The sequence below is a fragment of the Mustela erminea genome, chromosome 7, assembly GCF_009829155.1.
Source record: "Mustela erminea isolate mMusErm1 chromosome 7, mMusErm1.Pri, whole genome shotgun sequence".
Classification (NCBI taxonomy): domain Eukaryota; kingdom Metazoa; phylum Chordata; class Mammalia; order Carnivora; family Mustelidae; genus Mustela; species Mustela erminea.
The window spans coordinates 44,831,352-44,850,314 of record NC_045620.1 but is presented as its reverse complement, the minus strand read 5'-3'; the positions used below and the strand labels follow the sequence as shown (position 1 = coordinate 44,850,314).

Here is an 18,963-nt window from a genome sequence, read left to right as displayed (position 1 = left end):
CCTTTCTTTCTTTCAGATGATTTTTTTCACATTCCACTTAATATCTCTATTTTTGCAGAAGTCATAGATTCTCAGTTTTTTAAGAAGTTGCCTTAGAAATTTTAATGTTGCATACTTGTCTTACTAACTCTGAAATTAGTCTGCCTTTACCCTTTTCCTGAACAATGCCATTTCCTTAGAATATAATCTTCTGATTTTATTCCTATGTCACCACAGCTGCTCCTGTTCTGTCTCCCTCCTCCACCTAACCTCTGAGTGTTAGAGTGACTTGAGGTTTAGGGCTGGTCGTCTTCTCTCTCTGACTCTCCTTAGTGCTCTTATTCATTCTAACCAGACCTTAAATACTGCTGAATTTATGATACTGATGCTGCTGAATTTATTTGCCTAGCCTCTTCTGTGAATCCCGTATATATTCAGGCTTATGTATTAAGCTGCCTACTTGGTATCTCAGCTTGGATGTCTTAACACATGCAAAGCTAACACGACCACAGCTGAACCCTTGATTCCCCTGACCGTTCCTCAGACTCCATCTCCATAAAGGTCACCATCATCTACCCAGATTTTCAGTCGAGAAACTTGGAAAAAATCCTTGATTTCTCCTTTTCACTTACCTGTCACATCCAAACCTTTAACATGTCTTGGGAATACCTCCCCCACCACCACCTTTTTCTTTACTGTAGAAAGCCAAACTTCTGTGGAGTGAAAAATGGAATAGAAATGTGTGTGATATGCTCAGTCTTTATCAGCCATGTATAAAACATGAAATTGAGGTCACACAAGGGCAGATAAGCAGAAATATGACCAAGATTTCAAATAAATGGAAGATAATTAAGAGGGAAGTTAGTTATAATTACAAGTGATAATAATGTAGAAAACATAAGAAAAAATATTAAGTTTCTGTTACATAAACTGGAGAAGTGTGAGATGGCAGAGTAGCAAACAGTCTCCAGAGGGTGTGTTGGTATAAAAAGGAGAGTGAAGGTGGTGCTGCCATTAGCTAAAAAAAAATCTTGAGAGATAGAACTCATTTGGGATCACAAAGGACACATTTGGGACAGAGAATTTAACTGACAGAAACTCAAAGCCAAAAGGAATACCTGAGAATGCCAGAATAGGCAGATGCTAAATGATAAATTTCAAAGGCATAAAATAGCATTGAAGACCTGCTATAAGCTAGTGCAGCTTTAAAACTCAAGGCAAGTGAGAGTAGTTCACATTATGAAACCATTTTATGGGTCACAAATGTTTTCTATCGTGCAAGGCTAATAGTTACAGAGTAATGCAGGTGTTCCTAAGAAATGAGAGATCTTTGCCCTTAATAAATTACATTTAACAGATAGGTTAATGGGTTGTTTAAAAAAAAAAAAGAGTATGTATTAATATACACAGAAAGAGACACACACACACATGCAAGTCTGTAAGGGAAGAGAGTCTCTTAAAGTGGTATAATTGGGTATAATTCCAAGTTAGATTTTAGTGGGTTGAACAATCAGAGTCTGAGTTAAGCTGGGGAAGATAATGAGGCAATTGGAAAGCATACAGAATACATGACATTGAATGCAAGCTGAGAATATGAAGTACAGTTTCTGGACTAAGACTCAGTATAGGAATCAGGCAAGAGGAGATAGTTCTGTACAGTAAGGAAAGCTGAGGGTTTGAATTGTGTGTAACTCCTGTATAATGTTGCTGTTGGAGAATCCAAGAAGCCCAGGCATGCCTTGTAAAGGGGGCTGCACGCTGATCCTGAGTGCATTTTCTTAGAAGGTGACATAGTCTCCAAAGAGCTTTTAATAAACGTGTTCTGAAGCACTTCATCTATCCTAACTTAAAGAGGTGAGAATCCAGTGAAACATGGTGGTTTTAAAACCTCAAAATATATTTATTTTAATAGCTGAATTATACTGAATACAAAGAACTTTCACTGTGGAGAGCTGAACAGTACATTCAGTTTAATTGGCACTGGCGATGTGACCTCTTCTTACAAAGAACAACATATATATACCACAACTAATGTCTGGTTCAGAGTAGTGGCTTGAATCCCCTTTTGTTTGGGAAAGTGACCAGGTTTAGAAGTATTTTAATTTTATATATGGGCATTCAGAAAAAATTAACAGGAATATGACTTTTTGATCATTGTAAAAGATAGTAGGATATATCAGTTTCAAAGATAACTACCACTTAAAATTGATTTATAATTGAAGAAGGTAATTTTTAAAGTAATGTGCAACTTGAAGAAGGCTTTGTCCTAACACATTGTTTAAAAGCAGTAACAGTGCAGTTGATTCTGAAAGTTGTATTCCGATATTCTTTACAATGGAATGTGGGGTTTGTCTTCTGTTTTAGTAAGTGTTGTATATTTTATTGTAAGAAAAACAATTACAAGCTTGATTTCCAACCATTTTCTAAGATTCATGGTTTTGAATCTTCTTCAAAACTGCCTTGAAGCAGTACAACATAATTTAAACTATCAGCAAAAATAACTGATATGTGCTTTGTGACTACTAACAGGAAATAGATCATTTATTTCATTAAATATGTAATTACTAACCAATATCAGTATTTCTGTTTGTCCTGAAAACTGAACTATTGAGGATACCTTATCTTTTTCCTCAGGAAGACACTCTGTTAACGTATCTATAATTTTGGCCACTTTGTAAAAGAAGATTTAAAATACTTTGTCACTTGAAAATACCAAGAAAATATATTAAATTTTTTGAGAGTTTCCCTCCTTTTTCTTCTTTTTCAAAAGGTGCATTGCCATTTGCTCCCTCGGAGTCTGGATATGCGAAGAACTGGCACAGTGTACAAACCATCCGCAGCTGAAAGAGGCCGTCAATGTGATAGGTGTCACTTTGAAGGTATTACCAATTCGTGATGTGTATTCAACAGTAAACTGTATCCCAGATAGTCATCCAGTTCTAGTTTGAATTAGCCCCATTGTTATTTGTCTGTACATGAGAGATTTTGAATCAAAAATTATTTTTCTGAGAGCCATGTTGAATGTCCTGTGAGGCTCCCAAGAGAGACCACCAACAGCTGCTTCCCCACTGGTGGCTGCAACCTGCCATCCATCCCTGAGTGTTCCTTGACCAAGCCCTGCAGCTGAACAGGCTGTCTCTGGTAGCTGGCCGCTTCCTGTAGCAAGCAAAACAACTGTCCTTTGTGGGTAATAGTGACAGGAAGGTGGGATCTCATGTCCCGTCCTACAGTAGGACTGGGAGAGACCTGACAGCTCCTGGTTAACAGTCCTGAGTGCTCACTGTCTGACTGGGTCTTGGCACTTTAAGGATGGCTTTCTTCCTTTGCTTTGTTAATGAAAGGAAGAGTTGCCATTCACTAGGTGGTCACATGGAGCTGGATTCACGGTAGATTCTCCAAAACCTTCACAATAGCTGCTTTGCAAGGTGGATAGTATAATCCTGATGTCACACCAGAGGAAAGCAAGGCCCAGAGGAATCAGGTCATGAGCTCACAGCCATGCAGGTATAAGTGATGGCACCAAGAGCAAATCTGCTTACCGTGAAAAACAAAACCTTTATACATACTGTTAGGCCACTTTCTAAACCAGAGCTCAAATCCTTCAAGGTTCTTTTCAGGCTCCTACTTAAAAAGGATGGTAATAATTAGCATTGTTATCATTATACCCCCCCCCCCCAAATCAGTGAGTGCCCGGTTCCTACCAGGCACTGTGCTAGGATTTTATGGAAGTTCTCAGCTGTGAGACAGTTGTCCCATTTTACAGTGGAGAAACTGAGGTGCAGAAGAGCTAAGGAGCTCATTCCAGGCTCTAAAGCCTTGCCAAGCCAAAGTTCAAACCATGAACTGTTTGTCTGACACCAGAGTCCAGGCTCAGGCCTGGCCTTCTTTACTGCCTGATGTGTGCTGCTGTTATAGTCATCCCCATTGTAGCTGACAACTGGGATAGTCATCACCAGGCCATTGACAGCCCCTGTGTCACCTTTTGTGCTTCAGCCCACAAGATAACCAGCCGGGGCATCCCCTGCCCATGGCTTGGCATCCAGCTCTCTGGTCTAGCCCCTGCCTGCTTGTGCAGTCTGATTTTGTGTCAGCCCTCCTCACCCTCTTTCTGGCCAAAAGAAAGCTCTGCTGTTCTCTCTGCCTCCATACCTGGGTGTACCGGTTCTGTCATGAGAGCTGGACAAACACTTGCTGCTGATCCCTGTGGTGAGGAATGGAAAATTGATTGAACCAGGATCAATTAGGAGTGCTCCCTCTGTCCTGAGCTCGGCGATGACCTTTGATACTACTTTTAATCCTTAGAACCACCCCATGAGGTAAAGGGTTATGGCCACCTCTGCTTCATAGATGTGGAAAATGAGCTGATTTAGGGAGTAAAGAGTTGGCCAGGGTCAAACCCAGGACACCCTGGCCCCTTGTCTGGACTTTGGCACAGTTGCAGAAGCTGCGGTGAAATATTCATATGTAACTATTAAAGTGAAAAAAAGTTGGCAATTGTATATCTATGCAGAGTCTAATTTTTTAAATATCCTCATTCCTCAATTCTAAGATCTGTTTTTTGAATGTTGAATGTGGTGTGGCCTCCCCACCTCTCCCCCTTTCCTGGAGAAGCTGTCAGTAGCTCAGTGGTGTCCGAGAATGATGGAGATATGTAGATACAGTGATATAGCTATCCTTCTACCCTATATGGTTCTATATAGTACAGCAGGGAGATGGAAATTGATAACAAAAGTAGAAGGATATGAGGGCTTACATTTTGTCGTTGTAGGTCTCCACATTTTCAAACATGTCTTTACTTTTGTGTAATGATGAGGACGAACATAAGGCACCAGAGAAAGAATACATGGAGCCCAGACTCTGCCGGAGGCATCCCAGCACCGTGCAGGGACTGTCTGGTGGAAGCCCCGTCCCTGTAGGTGCTCTGGCTCTCCCCATTTTAGAAATAAGAGAGAAGGCAACTAAAGAATGCCAAGAAACTCACTCCAGTTTGAATTGTGAAGAGATCAGAGGGCCAAGATCGGCCAAATCAGCCTCCCTTTAACTGTTAGGAATAGCAGAGGGAAACTCACAGATGTAATTCCAGGACCCTGGGATGAGCTGTCTGCTCGTCCCTCTGACATCTGTGTTCCTGCCCGCCTCTCTCTGACGTCTATGTTCCTGTGCCAGTTGGCACTTTTACTGAAGGAGGTGGCACATAAATCTCAGAGAAACTGAGGGCCTAGCAGGGAGAGAATGGCCACAAGGAGCAGCTCTAGAAGAGGGGCCTCAGGGAGCCCCAGGGCCTGCTAGGAGGAGGCCCAGCCCCAGCAGCACGGGGAGCATGAGCCCTGCAAGGGCTTCCTGCCGTATGGTTTCCACATTGCTCTGGACACCACTCTGCTCTGACCCTGCCCTTCAGGAACACTTGACAAGATTGACCTGGGTGTTCCATCTGATGTGGGAAGGCATGGTCAGAGAAGGCTGGGAAATGCTCCCCAGGGGGTATCAATGAAAACCAGCCTGTAGCTCAGCAGTAAATGAGAGCAGTGCACCACATAGGCACCTACAGATTTCCACCCAGCTAATTATGTCTGGTGGGGTATTGTTGTGGGCAGCACAGGTGGCAGGTGAGTGTTCTAAGCCTGAGCTGTAGTTACTTAGGTATCCCATCCTGGATGTTGGCCAAGGAGCATGTCACCTTTGGCTCTGGCTCAGGTGAGCTACCAACCTTGCCTCCCCAGCCCAGCCTGAGCCCCTACCCTCAGCCTCACCTGTTGTTCCTTCTTTTACCCCATCTTAGGAGACATCATTAACTGTCACCTCCTCCTTACCCTAGCACCGTCTTCTACCCTGCTGCCCTAGGGCCATCCCTCACTCAGGCTGGCTATGCCAAAAACTGAGCCTCTGGGTGTTCTCCAACCCCATAGCCCTAGTCTGGCCCCCACAGATCTGTCGTCCATACTGCCACCAGAGGAATCTGTCAGCACAAGCCCTCACCAAGTCACCCACAAACTAGAGTACTAAGCATGGCATTCAGGAATATACACAAAGAGGTCCCTGCCTATTCCCAAGATTGTCAGTCTTTCAGAGTAGGGACGATATCTGCCCTGTTCATCTTGTGCCCTGTGCTTTGCTCTTCTTTTTTGGCTCAAACAACATGGGAATGTATTAGTTCTTATAGCCGGAAAATACATGGGTATGGAAGAGTTTGAGTCTGGTTGATCCAGGAGGTGAACAGCATCAACACTGACCTAATTGTCTGAGTCCTCTGCTCTGTAGTCCACAGAGATGGCTTCCTTTTAGGGTGGGATGCCCGCACAGTTGGAGGATGTCTGCCAGTAGAAGTCAGGATCCTGCGTGTCCTTGTTCATGTTCAGCAGGACTTCCCTCACAGCATTCTAGTAAGTGGTACTGAGATGCATTAGCCAAGGTTTCTCACTCATCCTTTTGCCAGTGACTGAGGCTGGGAATAAAATCTTTTGATTAATTTCAGTCAGTTAGGGCATATTCCTGGAACTGGGAGAGAGGACTTGCACCTGGAAAAAGATCTACTATTAGTTAAGGAGAGAGGGGGAAATTGACACTGGCCAAGCAACTACACATGTTCACTTTAGAGAGCATCCAGAAGCAGAAGATCCTCTGTAGTGGGAGAAGGTGGCCTGTGAGTGCAGAAATGAATAGTGAGAAGGAGGTAGGCAGTGTCTGGGGAAGGGGCACTCCAGGCAGAAGGAGCATCAAGTACCAAGGCCCTGAGGTGCACATGAACTGGTATACATTCGAAGAGCAAGATGTTGGTACATGGAGCAGAGTGTGCTGTTGGGGCAGCAAGGGAGCTGTGGCCTTAGTACTTGTCAGTTTAGCTGAGCCTAGACAGCATTTCCCAGAATTCTTTTCCCCGTATGGTTTTTGGAGGGAGTGGGTCTATTGCTCTTTTTCTTTTTTTTTTTTTAGTATAGCTGACACATAATGTCATGTTAGTTTCAGGTATAGAACATAAAGTGATTCAACAACCTGTGAGTTCTGCCGTGCGTACCACAAGTTTAGCTACGGTGTGTCACCATCAGTGCTGTCACATTGTCCTTGTTCCATGAGTATGTGCGGAGTGAGTGATTAATTCCCTGCCCCAGCCTACAGCATTCGCGTGGGACTAATACCACTCCACTTGCAGCCCTCCAGCCTAGCCTTGCTTGTCGCAGGGCCCTGCTGCCTGCTGCCTACACAGAGACACTCTTTCTCTACCTCCTTCCGAGTTAGGCTCCGCTCTCCTGACCCCCTCTCCCCCAACAGCCCGTCCTCTTTGTGGTCTGCCCCCTCTCTCACACCTTACCCCTCTCTGCTCAGAGGCTTATTGTCTGGTCTACCATAGCTCTCATTTCCTCATCGTCCTCTTGTGTGCTTCCATCTTCTAGATGTAAGAGCCATGCCAACCTTCTGCTTCCACCCCATGACTTGACCACTGTGATGCAACAGAAACACACCCAGCGCCTACTCATGTTCTTCGCTCCCTCGGTTCCATCTTCACCTCAGACTCCCCTTGTGCTACTCCTCAGGGGGCTGTGCGAGACGTTAGGAATGATGAATGAGTGATATGAGATGATGAATGGTGAATGAGATGTGGAAAAATTAAACACATGAAAGAATAGGCAGACAAATACCAAAGATCAGCTTGATAGCCCTTAATGCCATAGGGGAACTATAAGTGGGAAACAGGATGAAGCTGAAGAGCTGGAGCAGGTGGGCTGCCACTCCTTTGGATTGACATGGTGGTCTCATAGAGGAGACATTTAGGGCCATGATCTGAAAGATATGGCAGTGCCAGCAACATGCAGACCTGGGGAATGAGTGTCCCAGGCAAAGCAGGGAGCAAGTACAAAGGCCCTGGGGCAGAAGCAAGCCAGAGTATTTGAAGGATTGAAAGAAGCCTATGAGCATCAGGTCCCCTGAGGCCTAGAGGCCAGGCTCTGAAGAGCCCCTTGAGCACAGACGCTCTTGCCCTGGTGCCTACCAGAAAAGGGCAGTCAAGAAGTGTTTATCCTATTGAATTCAAATGAATCCCCTTTGCCCTAACTTCTTCCTTGTCCTGTGTATTTACACTGAGATACTAAATGTTGACTTTTCTGTATCTGTGTGGTGCTGAGGTCAATTAGGATGTGCTTCTTGGGATTTGGAACTCCTGGCAAGGAAACAACTAAGCTACGTATCCAGAGGTTTCCCAAAGCCACATATCCAGAGGTTCCCCAAAATCAGTGACAAATCTTTTCTTCTGTAGATAATGAGGTATGGCTAGCAGAGTAGTCCCAGGTTCTGGCCAGGGAGAGAAGCACAGGATGCCTTCATCTGTTTCATCCACCCCAGCCAGCAGCCCTTGTAGGCACCATCCCTCCCCTATTGACATGCCATCTCACAAGAAATGGGCGCATCCAGAGGACCTTGGACACACTCCAGACTCCAAAAACATACTCAAAGTAATTGAATACACCAGAGCTTATGAATCATGTTCTTGGAGTCGTCAAAGTTTCACATTTCTTAGTACATTACATGTGGGTGTTCAGTTTAATTTTAGAAGACAGAAAGTCACTTGCTCAGTCCGTTTCTCCAGGTGTAAAATGAAGATCACGTCTACCTTGCAGAGCTGCTAGTGAGGATTTATCAATGCAGAAATGAGGAAAATTCTTGTAAAAGGTCCAGCACATAGGGAATGCTCAGTAGTCGACTGCATTTTAATTTCCTCTAGTTGTCAAAACTATAATTTATGCGATCTGCATGAGGCATCTGAAATTACGGTTTTAATTTTCCTATGACTGAACAACAGCTACTTGTTTCTGCAGAACATTAAGTTAATACAGCTAGTCTGAACGAGACGGAGTTACAGGATGATGGTCATACACAAGCTATCTGGTACCAGGACACATTTTTCAAAAATTGAATGCCAGACAAGGAAACGTATCCCTAAACATCACTAGAAAGAAATGCCTCTTCTTTTCTTCCTTGGAACAAATGTACGTGTTAAGTTCAATCCTTTCGTTTGGGGTTCTGTTTCCTTTTATAGTTTTCTAACAAAATCGTCGCTCAGGTGGCCTGTGATGTTCTTCAGTTGCTGGTTTCCTACTGGGAAAAGCTTCAGATGTTTGAAACCTCTCTGCCTCGGAAAATTGCAGAAGTAAGTCTTTTCCTGTAATGCTAAAACATAAGCATTTCCCTCTCACTCTATTCGGTATTTAATGAATTACAGATACTCAGATAATTGTTAGAGAACTATTACATTGCCATACAAGTCATTCGTTTTAAGATTAAATCGCACTGGCTCTTCTCAGCTGTGATTTCAGGCACTACGTAAAGAAGCCACCAGTGTTCACGGCAGAGTCTCACACTTGGGGAGTTTGAAAAGCAGACACGACCACAACAAAGAGACCTTTTGTAGATTGGGCTTCATTCATCGAGAGTAATTTGGATGGTGCCAACAAGGAGTAGGCAGCTGGTTATGATGCCCTCCATGCAGGGGCGGGGGGCAGGGGGACTGTTGTGTGAAACAGGAGTCTCTTCCAGACTGAGGCCCCGGACCACGCTTTCTGCCATAGCGTGATTACCCAGCTGTAATGAGATTACTACTCTAATACCCGCGGGCGGGGGTAGGAGGGTAGGTGCTGGGAGAAAAGGACAGAAGGAGCAGAAAGAATTGTCCCAGTGATGATATCCTGGAGGCCGGTTATATCTGAGGGTGCTTGCCTGTAAAGAAGAGGTACCCTCACCTCTGTAAGTGCCTGCATATGAGGCACATCCATTCCTGCCAGTTTTGAAAGCTGCCCTTTCTGAAACATGCCCTGTTCTTTACACATGCAGTGGTAACTCTTCAAGGAAATTTGACTTATCTCTCTGTGGTATTACAGGTAGAGAAGAAGTGATATTGACTTATTTTCTCTCCGCCCTAGGTAGATTTCACCAGTGAGATCACTTTGTTCTCTCAGGGAGACGTTAGGTGACCTAGAGTGGAACGGAGCTCTGGACATAGGAATATCAGATGCTGCAAGCTGTAAAGTTGTGTTCTAGGGCAACTATGTACAGTTGACCCTTGAACAACATGGGTTTGAGCTACATAAGTCAATTCGTATGTGGATTTTTTTTATATAAATACAATAGAGGACTGTAAATACATTTTCTCTTCCTTATGATTTTATTTTCTTTTCACTAGCTTACTTTATTTTAAGTCTACAGCGTAGAATATATATAACATACAAAATATGTGTTGATCATCCATCAACACATGGATGATCCATCAACACATTGATGACACTTCTGGCCTGTAGTCAGCTAATAGTAGTTAAATTGGGGGGAAGTCAAAATTTATACATGGATTTTTACTGTGCGCAGTGGGGAGGGGGTACAATACCCGGGTTGTTCAAAGATCACTTACAGTTTATCATCAAAAGATAAATACCTTTGAGAATACAAGGGGTACTTTTACACTAGGACAAGAGATAGAGACATGAATGGTTTATAAGAAAATCAAATGGTAGTATTTTCATAGTTATTTTTGAAAATGTTTTTTACTTTCATTGTGTAAAGTGTGGAGACTGATGATAGGACTTGTGTGACCACAGAGAGAAATGTCCCTTCCTCTGGGGCCCCCAATTTCAGCACCAGTAGGGTGGAGTGGAGACTAGGTGTGGGTCTGTCACTTTCTCTTGATTTTCAGGACCATAGGGAGCTTTAAACTGTTCTCTGCTTTTTAATCACCTTCCTCTAGCAAGTTGGCACCAAGCTGGGTTTAGTGCAAGGCCATTTTGGGAATCTTATCATATAGTTTCCCAAACTATTGCTATGGTCTCTTTCATTGGGGATTTGTCTTTTATGCAGATCCTTGTGGCCACAATTGCTTTTCTTTTACCAAGTGCAGAGTACTCCTCAGTGGAAACAGATAAAAAGGTAGGTGGCACATCATCTAAGTTTTTTCCAGAGGTTGGATTTTTTTTTTTTAACGTAAAACAAAATTATAAATAATGTTCTATGTAGGGATTTCCTTTGTAGTTTTCTTCTATATTGGTCCTAATGGTCTCCCCTGTGAAAACTTTATTTATTCATTCATTAATTGTGCATTTGTGTGCCCACTGAATAATTATTATTGTGTAGGGACTGTTCTGTTGTTTGCTATTACATGTAGCAAAGTTTGAAGGATTGCAGTATATGTTACTGGGCCTGTTTCCTCTTCCAGTTTATTGTGTCCTTGCTACTCTGCCTCTTGGACTGGTGCATGGCATTGCCAGTGAGCACCCTCCTCCACCCAGTGTCCACAGCGGCCCTGGAAGAGCAGCACTCGTCGAGAGCCCCTTTGCTGGATTATATCTATAGGGTGAGTCTCTATTTGGGCCTCAGGGACATAGAGTATAGACTTAAGCATCAGAGAATTACCAAAATATGTTCTATACATTTACTTATTTGTACCCTTTTGAAAAGCATATTTGGGGGCTGAAACATTTTAAAAGAAAAGAATAATTTAAGTAGTGAAAACAGAGCAGATATTCTTGTAGAGAAGCAATGGTTACTCAGTGAAAGAAGCTTGCATTTTCACATGACTTCCATCTTTAAACAACTGAGGTTTGACCAGAAACCACCGCTCCCCACCCCCTGTCAATTTTCATATAACATGGTCTATCTGTACTTAATTTTAAAAAGAACTGTTAATGCTGTAGGAATATTTACAGCTGTAGTTTGACAAAATCTGCTTATCAAAGGAAGAAGAAGTATAAAGGACTCAGTACTCTCTTTGCTTTAAAAGATCTTAAGAAATAAATTTTTTTAAGGTTTTTTATTTATTTGAGAAAAAGACAGAGATAGTGAGAGAGGGCACAAGCAGGAAGGAGAGGAAGAAGCAGGCTCCCCCACTGAGCAGTTAACTCCACTCAGGGCTCTATCCCAGGACCCTGAGATCATGACCTGAGCTGACACTTAAACAACTAAGCCACCAAGACACCCCGAGTCTTAAGAAATAAATTAAGGAAATATATCACTTCAAAGTATTTAGCCTCGTCATTTTTATAGTACTTAAAATATTTGAATTTCACCCCCTACTGATGCCTAGGTTTGGTGTTTGCTCTGGACCCTTTATATTATCCTTCTGTATTGGCTTTACATTCCCTCCTGTGAAAGCCTTATTTATGAGTTTAGCATTTGTGTATCATCGAATAATTACTACTAGGTAGAGACAACTCTGTGTATTGTTTTAGTAACAAACCTTTACTAATTTATAATCTTTACTTTTATAAAGGTTATAAATAATTTATACTTGTAATTTATATTTACATATGTCTATATATATGCCAAATATAATTTATATTTATAACTTAAAACCTTTACTTTTTTTAAAGATTTTATTTATTTGTGAGAAAGTGAGCGAGAGAGCACAAGCAGGGGGATCAGCAGAGGCAGAGGGAGAAGCAGGCTCCCCTGAGTAGAAACCCTGACGTGGGGCTTGATCCCAGGACTTGAGCTTGATCATGACTTGAGCTGAAGGCAGATGCTTAACTGACTGAGCCACCCAGGCACCCCCTACTTACTAATAACCTTAAAAAATATATATTCCAAGTCATTAACTTATTACTCTGTTGCCTTTTTAAAAAATGTATTAAACACAAGGGAAGAAGACACTTAACATGGTTGAAATTCTACTAAAAAGTATTGTGTATTTTTAAGTTATTTCTTAAAAACAACTTAAAAGTTGGTCAAAACTTTTAATAACTCTGTTAGGATTCATTAGATACTTCTGTCATCTTTGTGGCTTATAAACGAGGCCTGGCTCAACCAAATAAAGTAGCCACAGTCATTTAAATTTATCTCTTTTCTAGTATTTTTGTTTGTTTGTTTAAAGATTTCTCTTAAAATTGTTTTACCAATAAAAAAGTCACCTCACCTCCTCGTTAACACAATTCACAAATTTACTGAGTAATGTTATTTTATTTTTAAAGGACTCTTTTAGTGAAGTATGATATGCATCCAGAAAACTGTATTAGTCATAAGCTCTGCTTGATGGATTTTCACAAAGTGGTTACACCTGTGAAACCAGATCCCAACTGCAGAAACTAAATAGTCTTGGTATCCCAGAAGTCCCCATCATGCCTCCCTACTAGTCACTATCTCCATACACACACCTGGCGTAACTGCTAGCCTGTCTAACAGTGTAGATTTTTTTGTACTTTGTGTGGCGGGAATTATGCAGTATGTGCTTCTGTGTCTGACGTCCTTCACTCAGCATTATTTCTGAGGGATTCATTTATACTGTTGTGAATAGTTGTAGATTTTTCGCTCACTGCTGTTTGGTAATACACAATGAGAGTATGCCATGATTTATGTATCTGTCCTACTGATGATGCATATTTGGGTAGTAGAGCTTTGGACCCTAAAAAGAAGTTCTATGAACATTCTGGTAGGCCACAGCAGGACTTAGCTGTGTGCTCCCACCTAGAATGGCAAAATAAGCACTTTTTAACTTTCACTTTCCTTTTGTCTTGAGAATATATTTATTGGCATTGTTGTAAAAGGAGCAGAATAAGCTTGCAAATAGCAAGAAGATGTTTTAGAATGGAAAGGATTCTATGTCTTCAAGTATTACCAACCCTATCAAGTATTACCTGCCTCCTAAGTGCTGTTGTGGTTTGGCAGGTTGTCAGGGACAGGGGGTTAATCACATCCATGACACACATTCCCTTCTGTTTCTCACAGGTTCTGCACTGCTGTGTTTGTGGCTCAAGCACATACACCCAACAGAGTCACTACACACTGACCCTGGCTGACCTGTCCTCCCCGGATTACGACCCTTTCCTGCCACTGGCAAATGTGAAGAATTCGGAGCCAGTCCAGTATCATTCTTCAGCAGATTTGGGAAACCTGCTCACAGTTGAAGAGGGTGAGATTCTTCAGAATAATAATTCTCATGGGTGGGAAAAGGAAAGATTGTAGCCTTTGCCCATGCTTGCTACATTATTTTCAAAAATTAACTTGTTTCTGCTTTCTAGACTCCTCTGTGATAGTAAGCTCTGCCTTCCTTGCTTCTTTTTTTCTGTTTCTTCGCCCCCTCTCCCTTTTCCTCTCTTAGTTGAATTTTGTATTGAGGACCTATATGTTTCAGACCTATGAGACCCATAGAAAAAGTCTCATTTTCTACCCCAGAGGAACTTTACATGTATAGAGAGACAGGATTAATGCAGGACTCATTCACGAACCAGTAGCACTGTGGCAGGTTGCTGTGAGGAAGGACCTAAGCCAGACTTAAAAGGATGGGCAGACTTTGAAAGGATATCATGGAGGGTTGCAGACTAGGAGAGCATTGTAGAGAGGTGGGGATTTGCATGCCACAGTATGAGGATCACTCTGCTGATGGCAGGGGGACTATTTTAGAATATGTGGGTATTGTCAGGATTAGGAACTGCTGTATGATGTCCTCAACCACCTTCTTCCTGAAAGGACAAAAGCCTATCTCTGGGCTTTGAGATGTGAGTCCAAAGGTAGGTATATCACCTGTACATGTGAAATACTCACAAAATGCGTAAACTATGAATATTGATGAATCATATCAAATATGGCATATCAAAATACCAATCAAAATTTCCTGATTGTTGGGGCGCCTGGGTGGCTCAGTGGGTTAAGCCGCTGCCTTCGGCTCAGGTCATGATCTCAGAGTCCTGGGATCGAGCCCCACATCGGGCTCTCTGCTCAGCAGGGAGCCTGCTTCCTCCTCTCTCTCTGCCTGCCTCTCTGCCTGCTTGTGATCTCTGTCTGTCAAATAAATAAATATAATCTTTAAAAAAAAAAAAAAAATTTCCTGATTGTGATACTGTACTATAGTTATGCTGTGTAAGATATTACCAGGGGAATGAAGGCTATTTGGGATCTCTCTGTATTTTTTTTTTTTAAAGATTTTATTTATTTATTTGACAGACAGAGATCGTAAGTAGGCAGAGAGGCAGGCAGAGAGAGAGAGAGGAGGAAGCAGGCTCCCTGCTGAGCAGAGAGCACGATGCAGGGCTCGATCCCACGACCTTGGGATCATGACCCGAGCCGAAGGCAGCGGCTTAACCACTGAGCCACCCAGGCGCCCCTCTCTGTATTTTTCTTACGAGTGCATGTGAATCTTCAATTGTCTAAAAGTTAAAAAAAAAAAAAAAAAAATGTGGGTGTGGAGTTTTAGATCATCCATGAAAATGTTACGGACTTTGCAAGTTAAAACCTAGGTCCAAGGATGGAACCTTAAGGGGGGAAAAACACTGTAAAGAAAAAGGAATAAGATAATTTCACCAGGAAAGCAAAGTCAGGGAAATAGAAAAAGAACCCAGAAAGAGTCAGTTCTGAAAAGTTGAGGAAAGAAAGGGGATAAGGAGCCAAGAAAAGTAAACAGTGCTAGGTGCTTCAAAACCATCAGGGAGGGTGAAGCCAAAACAAGAGCTTTTTTATTTCTCAGCTAAGCATTTGATGAGTTTTGCTGAATACTTTAGGCATGGCAATTAGTCTAGAGCCAGATAACCTGAGCAAGTGATTTGGGGTTGACTATTCAGACCCCCAAGACATTCTTCTTGTAGGCCCTGTGGTGGAGAAAGGAAGGACAGTAGCCAGATGAGGGCATAGAGTCCAGGGCTATACTTGCAAGACTGTGGAATCTGGAGTATGGTTTAGGCCAAGAGAAAGGGGACAGGCCAGGTGATAATGAAGAAGATAAGAGTGGGGGCACCATTCAGAGGCAAAGGCTCTGGAATCATTCAGTCCTGATTTTATAGATGAGCAACTGAGATAAAGGGATTTTCCCAAAGGTACATAAGTCAGAAGTAAGGGAGGTGAAATTTGAATTGAAGATATAATGACCAAGTTTCTGAAATATCACAGTATTTACTCTGAGATTTTCCCACAGAGTAGACTGAAGACTTTTAGTTATGGTGGTGGATGGTACCTGGCACATTTTCACATTGTCATCTCAGTTGGCCTCCATTTGCTTGATCATTTAGTTGTCTTTTTCTGGACTTCCGCTTTTCTTTCAAAGTCCACTATTTACAGGTGGCTCCATTGTTAAGTGTCTGTCTTTGGCTCAGGTTATGATCCCAGGGGCCTGTCAAATAAATAAATAAAATCTTTAAAAATAAAGTGCACTATTTTCCTGATTATAAATTTAAGCCATATCTTTAAAAAATAATCAGAATGATCCTTGATCCATTTCTTTTGTTAGTTCCTACCATGCAGTTTGTGTCCTAGAAGGAAAGTAGCTTACTTTTTCTGAAAGTCATTAATTTAGACTCATCTCACTTGGCTGTCCCTAAAAGAGGCTGACCACATATTATGAACTGTCACTTGAAAATAGCAGAAGATTGATAGGTTAGTGGAAAATGAAAAACCTAAAAATGCACATTTAAATTTTGGGACCACCTTGCTTTCAATGTACAACACTCTTGGACTTTATTTCCCAGAAAACCTCAGACCTTGTGCAAGCTGCTTGTCCTAACATAGTTCTGTGGTACTAAAAGTAACTATTTGAACTTCAGTGGCAAAGGAGTTTTAAAATTCACTAACACTCTAACTAGATAAAAAAGCAAAGCAGCTTTAAAACATATTGGCATGCACAGACACTCTTGTTGTGGGTATACCCTCTTAAGAATGAGAGGAAAATTAAAGATGATAGCTGAAGTATTTTAGGTTAAACACAAATGTGCTTGTATTTGAGAGTTTTTTGTTTTCATTCAGTGTCATAATTTATCATTCATAACCAAACTGTTTTTTCTCTCATGTTTCTGGGAAGTAATACTGTATTTTTATCTATTATATTCAAGTGACTCTTTCATTCCCTATTATGTACTATTTGATATAAATACTACTTTCAAATAGTTGTAAGCAAGAGACACATTCAGTTGCCTCCAGCTGAGGTGCCTGCTGGCCTAGCTCAAGGAAAAGCCACTGATGGTAAACACAGGTGCTCAAATTTCTCATCATTAATACCTAATTGCTTTAAAAAGAAGGAAAGAGGGGAGCTTTAAAAACTGAAATTTAAAAGGCAAAACTAAAATTACTGCCTTTCTGTTTCATCTCTAAATTTAGCGAAATAAGATAAATATTTAGATTATATTTTTCATGGTTTGTGGAAGCTATGAGATTTTCTCATGAATGGAGTCTAGTTTTCTCTTTATTTTTCAGGGAACCACAGGCAGTAGATGCAGCTGAAGTTTTTCTGTCAGGAAAAACAATTTTTACTTCACAAATACTCCTTTCCTTACTTTTCAATACCAAAAATATTTGGAGTTTTTATTGGGTGTGTCATGGTTTATGGCTTGATTAGTGTGACTCCACTTGATTTCCCACTGTAGAATTCAAACACATTCCTTAAAATATAAATTTGTATGTATCTCAGATTGAAAGCACAACCTTTGTAAGTAAAAACAGAGGAAAGTTGCTTTTCCAGTTATAACTGTCTGCATTGGGCTTTACCAAATTGGACCTTTGTCCTCAGTTCCGTAGCCTGCTCTGTCGAGTTATCACCATGCGCTGTCACCATAGCCTCCTGAACCCCCAGCTGGCCATGTCTTTGTTGTTTGGGGCATTAACATTTCTGACAGAGCACATATTCATATGGAATGATAAGCATGAATAAAAAGCATCTGTAACTTTTGAAAAAGTTAATATGGACACAAAAGCAAAGGCATTCATAACTGTGATTTCAGGGGAATTAGTTGAGGTGCTTAAATTTCTCAGCTGTATGGAAATCATACACTTTTCTACAAGGGTCAGGAAGGACCGTTGAATTTGTCAGAGATGGATGTAAATGACCTTTGGTTATGAAAACTCAAGTTTTCATGTAAGATTTTATTTTGCATTCTTGCATACAGTGATTTCTTATTCACTGAATAGCAAAAATTAAGAAGAAATTCAAGAAAAAGGACGATCTTGTTCATCAGTCATCACACTGAGGTTCCTACACTCTAGGATTTGATTGTTTCTTGGTAGGATTTATACATCATACAATTAATGTTTCATAGATAAGTTCATTGAATTTTTAATGTCTGAGAAGGAAGTTGTTTAGCATCAGAAAGCATAATTTAGAGTTATTTGTGTTTAATTAATATTTGAGTTTTCTATTATGATTTTAGAAACCAAGTATTTCTTAAACCTTTAAATCCAAAGTACAAGTCTTACTTAAATATCTAGTGATATTTTTTATTGAAATTAAAAGAGTTCATTTTCAGTTGTTCTTCGATTAATACACAGTTCTTTTCTAACCTTGGCAAATTACAATTTCTCTGACTACTCTGAAGCTTAAGTGGTTGTTTCCCTCCGTGTTTACCAATTGTTTCTCTGCTTCTTCCTTTACTCCTCGTGCATTTCACAGAGCCCACCTTCACATGCTAATGTCAGTCTTCCTATACTTTTGAAGCCTTAAACATTTTGTAAGTCACTTGCTCTTAGGCCTTTAATCATCAACTGCAAATTCAGTTAAAGCCTTCTATTTCTGTGAGTTAATTAATGAATCAGATTCCATTAAATATTTAAAATGCCCAAGCAACAAAACATAAATTGTCACAAAGATCTTAAAGCAGATTTCGTCAAATCCATCCACGACATCACAAGCTTGATTCATTTCCTCATCAGCATCTGCCTTTACCCTGGTGAAGGGAGTAGAGTAACTTCTGTGACCTGGACCTCCACTCCAACCCACCACCTTTCCCACTGGATCCTCTCCTGCTGCAGGTTTCACCTCCCAGAACTCCCTGAACCATCAGCTCTTTCAGGACAGGGAAATTCTCTGGTTTACTGTTGTATCTACAGATTTTTAAGTGTCCCTAGAATGAGATCTTCATGGAAGTTGGTTCTTTTAGCAATCTATTTATTTGCTTTCTTGTTTATTTATTTTTTTAAATTAACATATAGTGTATTATTTATTTCAGGGATACAGGTCTGTGATTCATTAGTCTTACACCCATCACTCCGCCATAGCACACACCCTCCCCAATGTCCATCACCCAGGTACCCCATCCCCCCACT

General features: G+C 41.3%; 1 protein-coding gene across 9 annotated transcripts in view; it reads left to right on the top strand.

The window, feature by feature from the left end:
* The window catches only part of RALGAPA2 (Ral GTPase activating protein catalytic subunit alpha 2), a 324,605-nt gene that overhangs the window by 188,780 nt on the left and 116,862 nt on the right, over positions 1-18,963 (top strand). For all 9 annotated transcript variants that reach the window (XM_032351550.1, XM_032351548.1, XM_032351549.1 and 6 more), the window contains 5 exons: positions 2,750-2,858; positions 9,008-9,118; positions 10,813-10,881; positions 11,168-11,305; positions 13,672-13,855. In XM_032351550.1, coding sequence (XP_032207441.1) covers positions 2,750-2,858; positions 9,008-9,118; positions 10,813-10,881; positions 11,168-11,305; positions 13,672-13,855 — 611 coding nt within the window. The remainder of the gene's footprint in view (positions 1-2,749; positions 2,859-9,007; positions 9,119-10,812; positions 10,882-11,167; positions 11,306-13,671; positions 13,856-18,963) is intronic.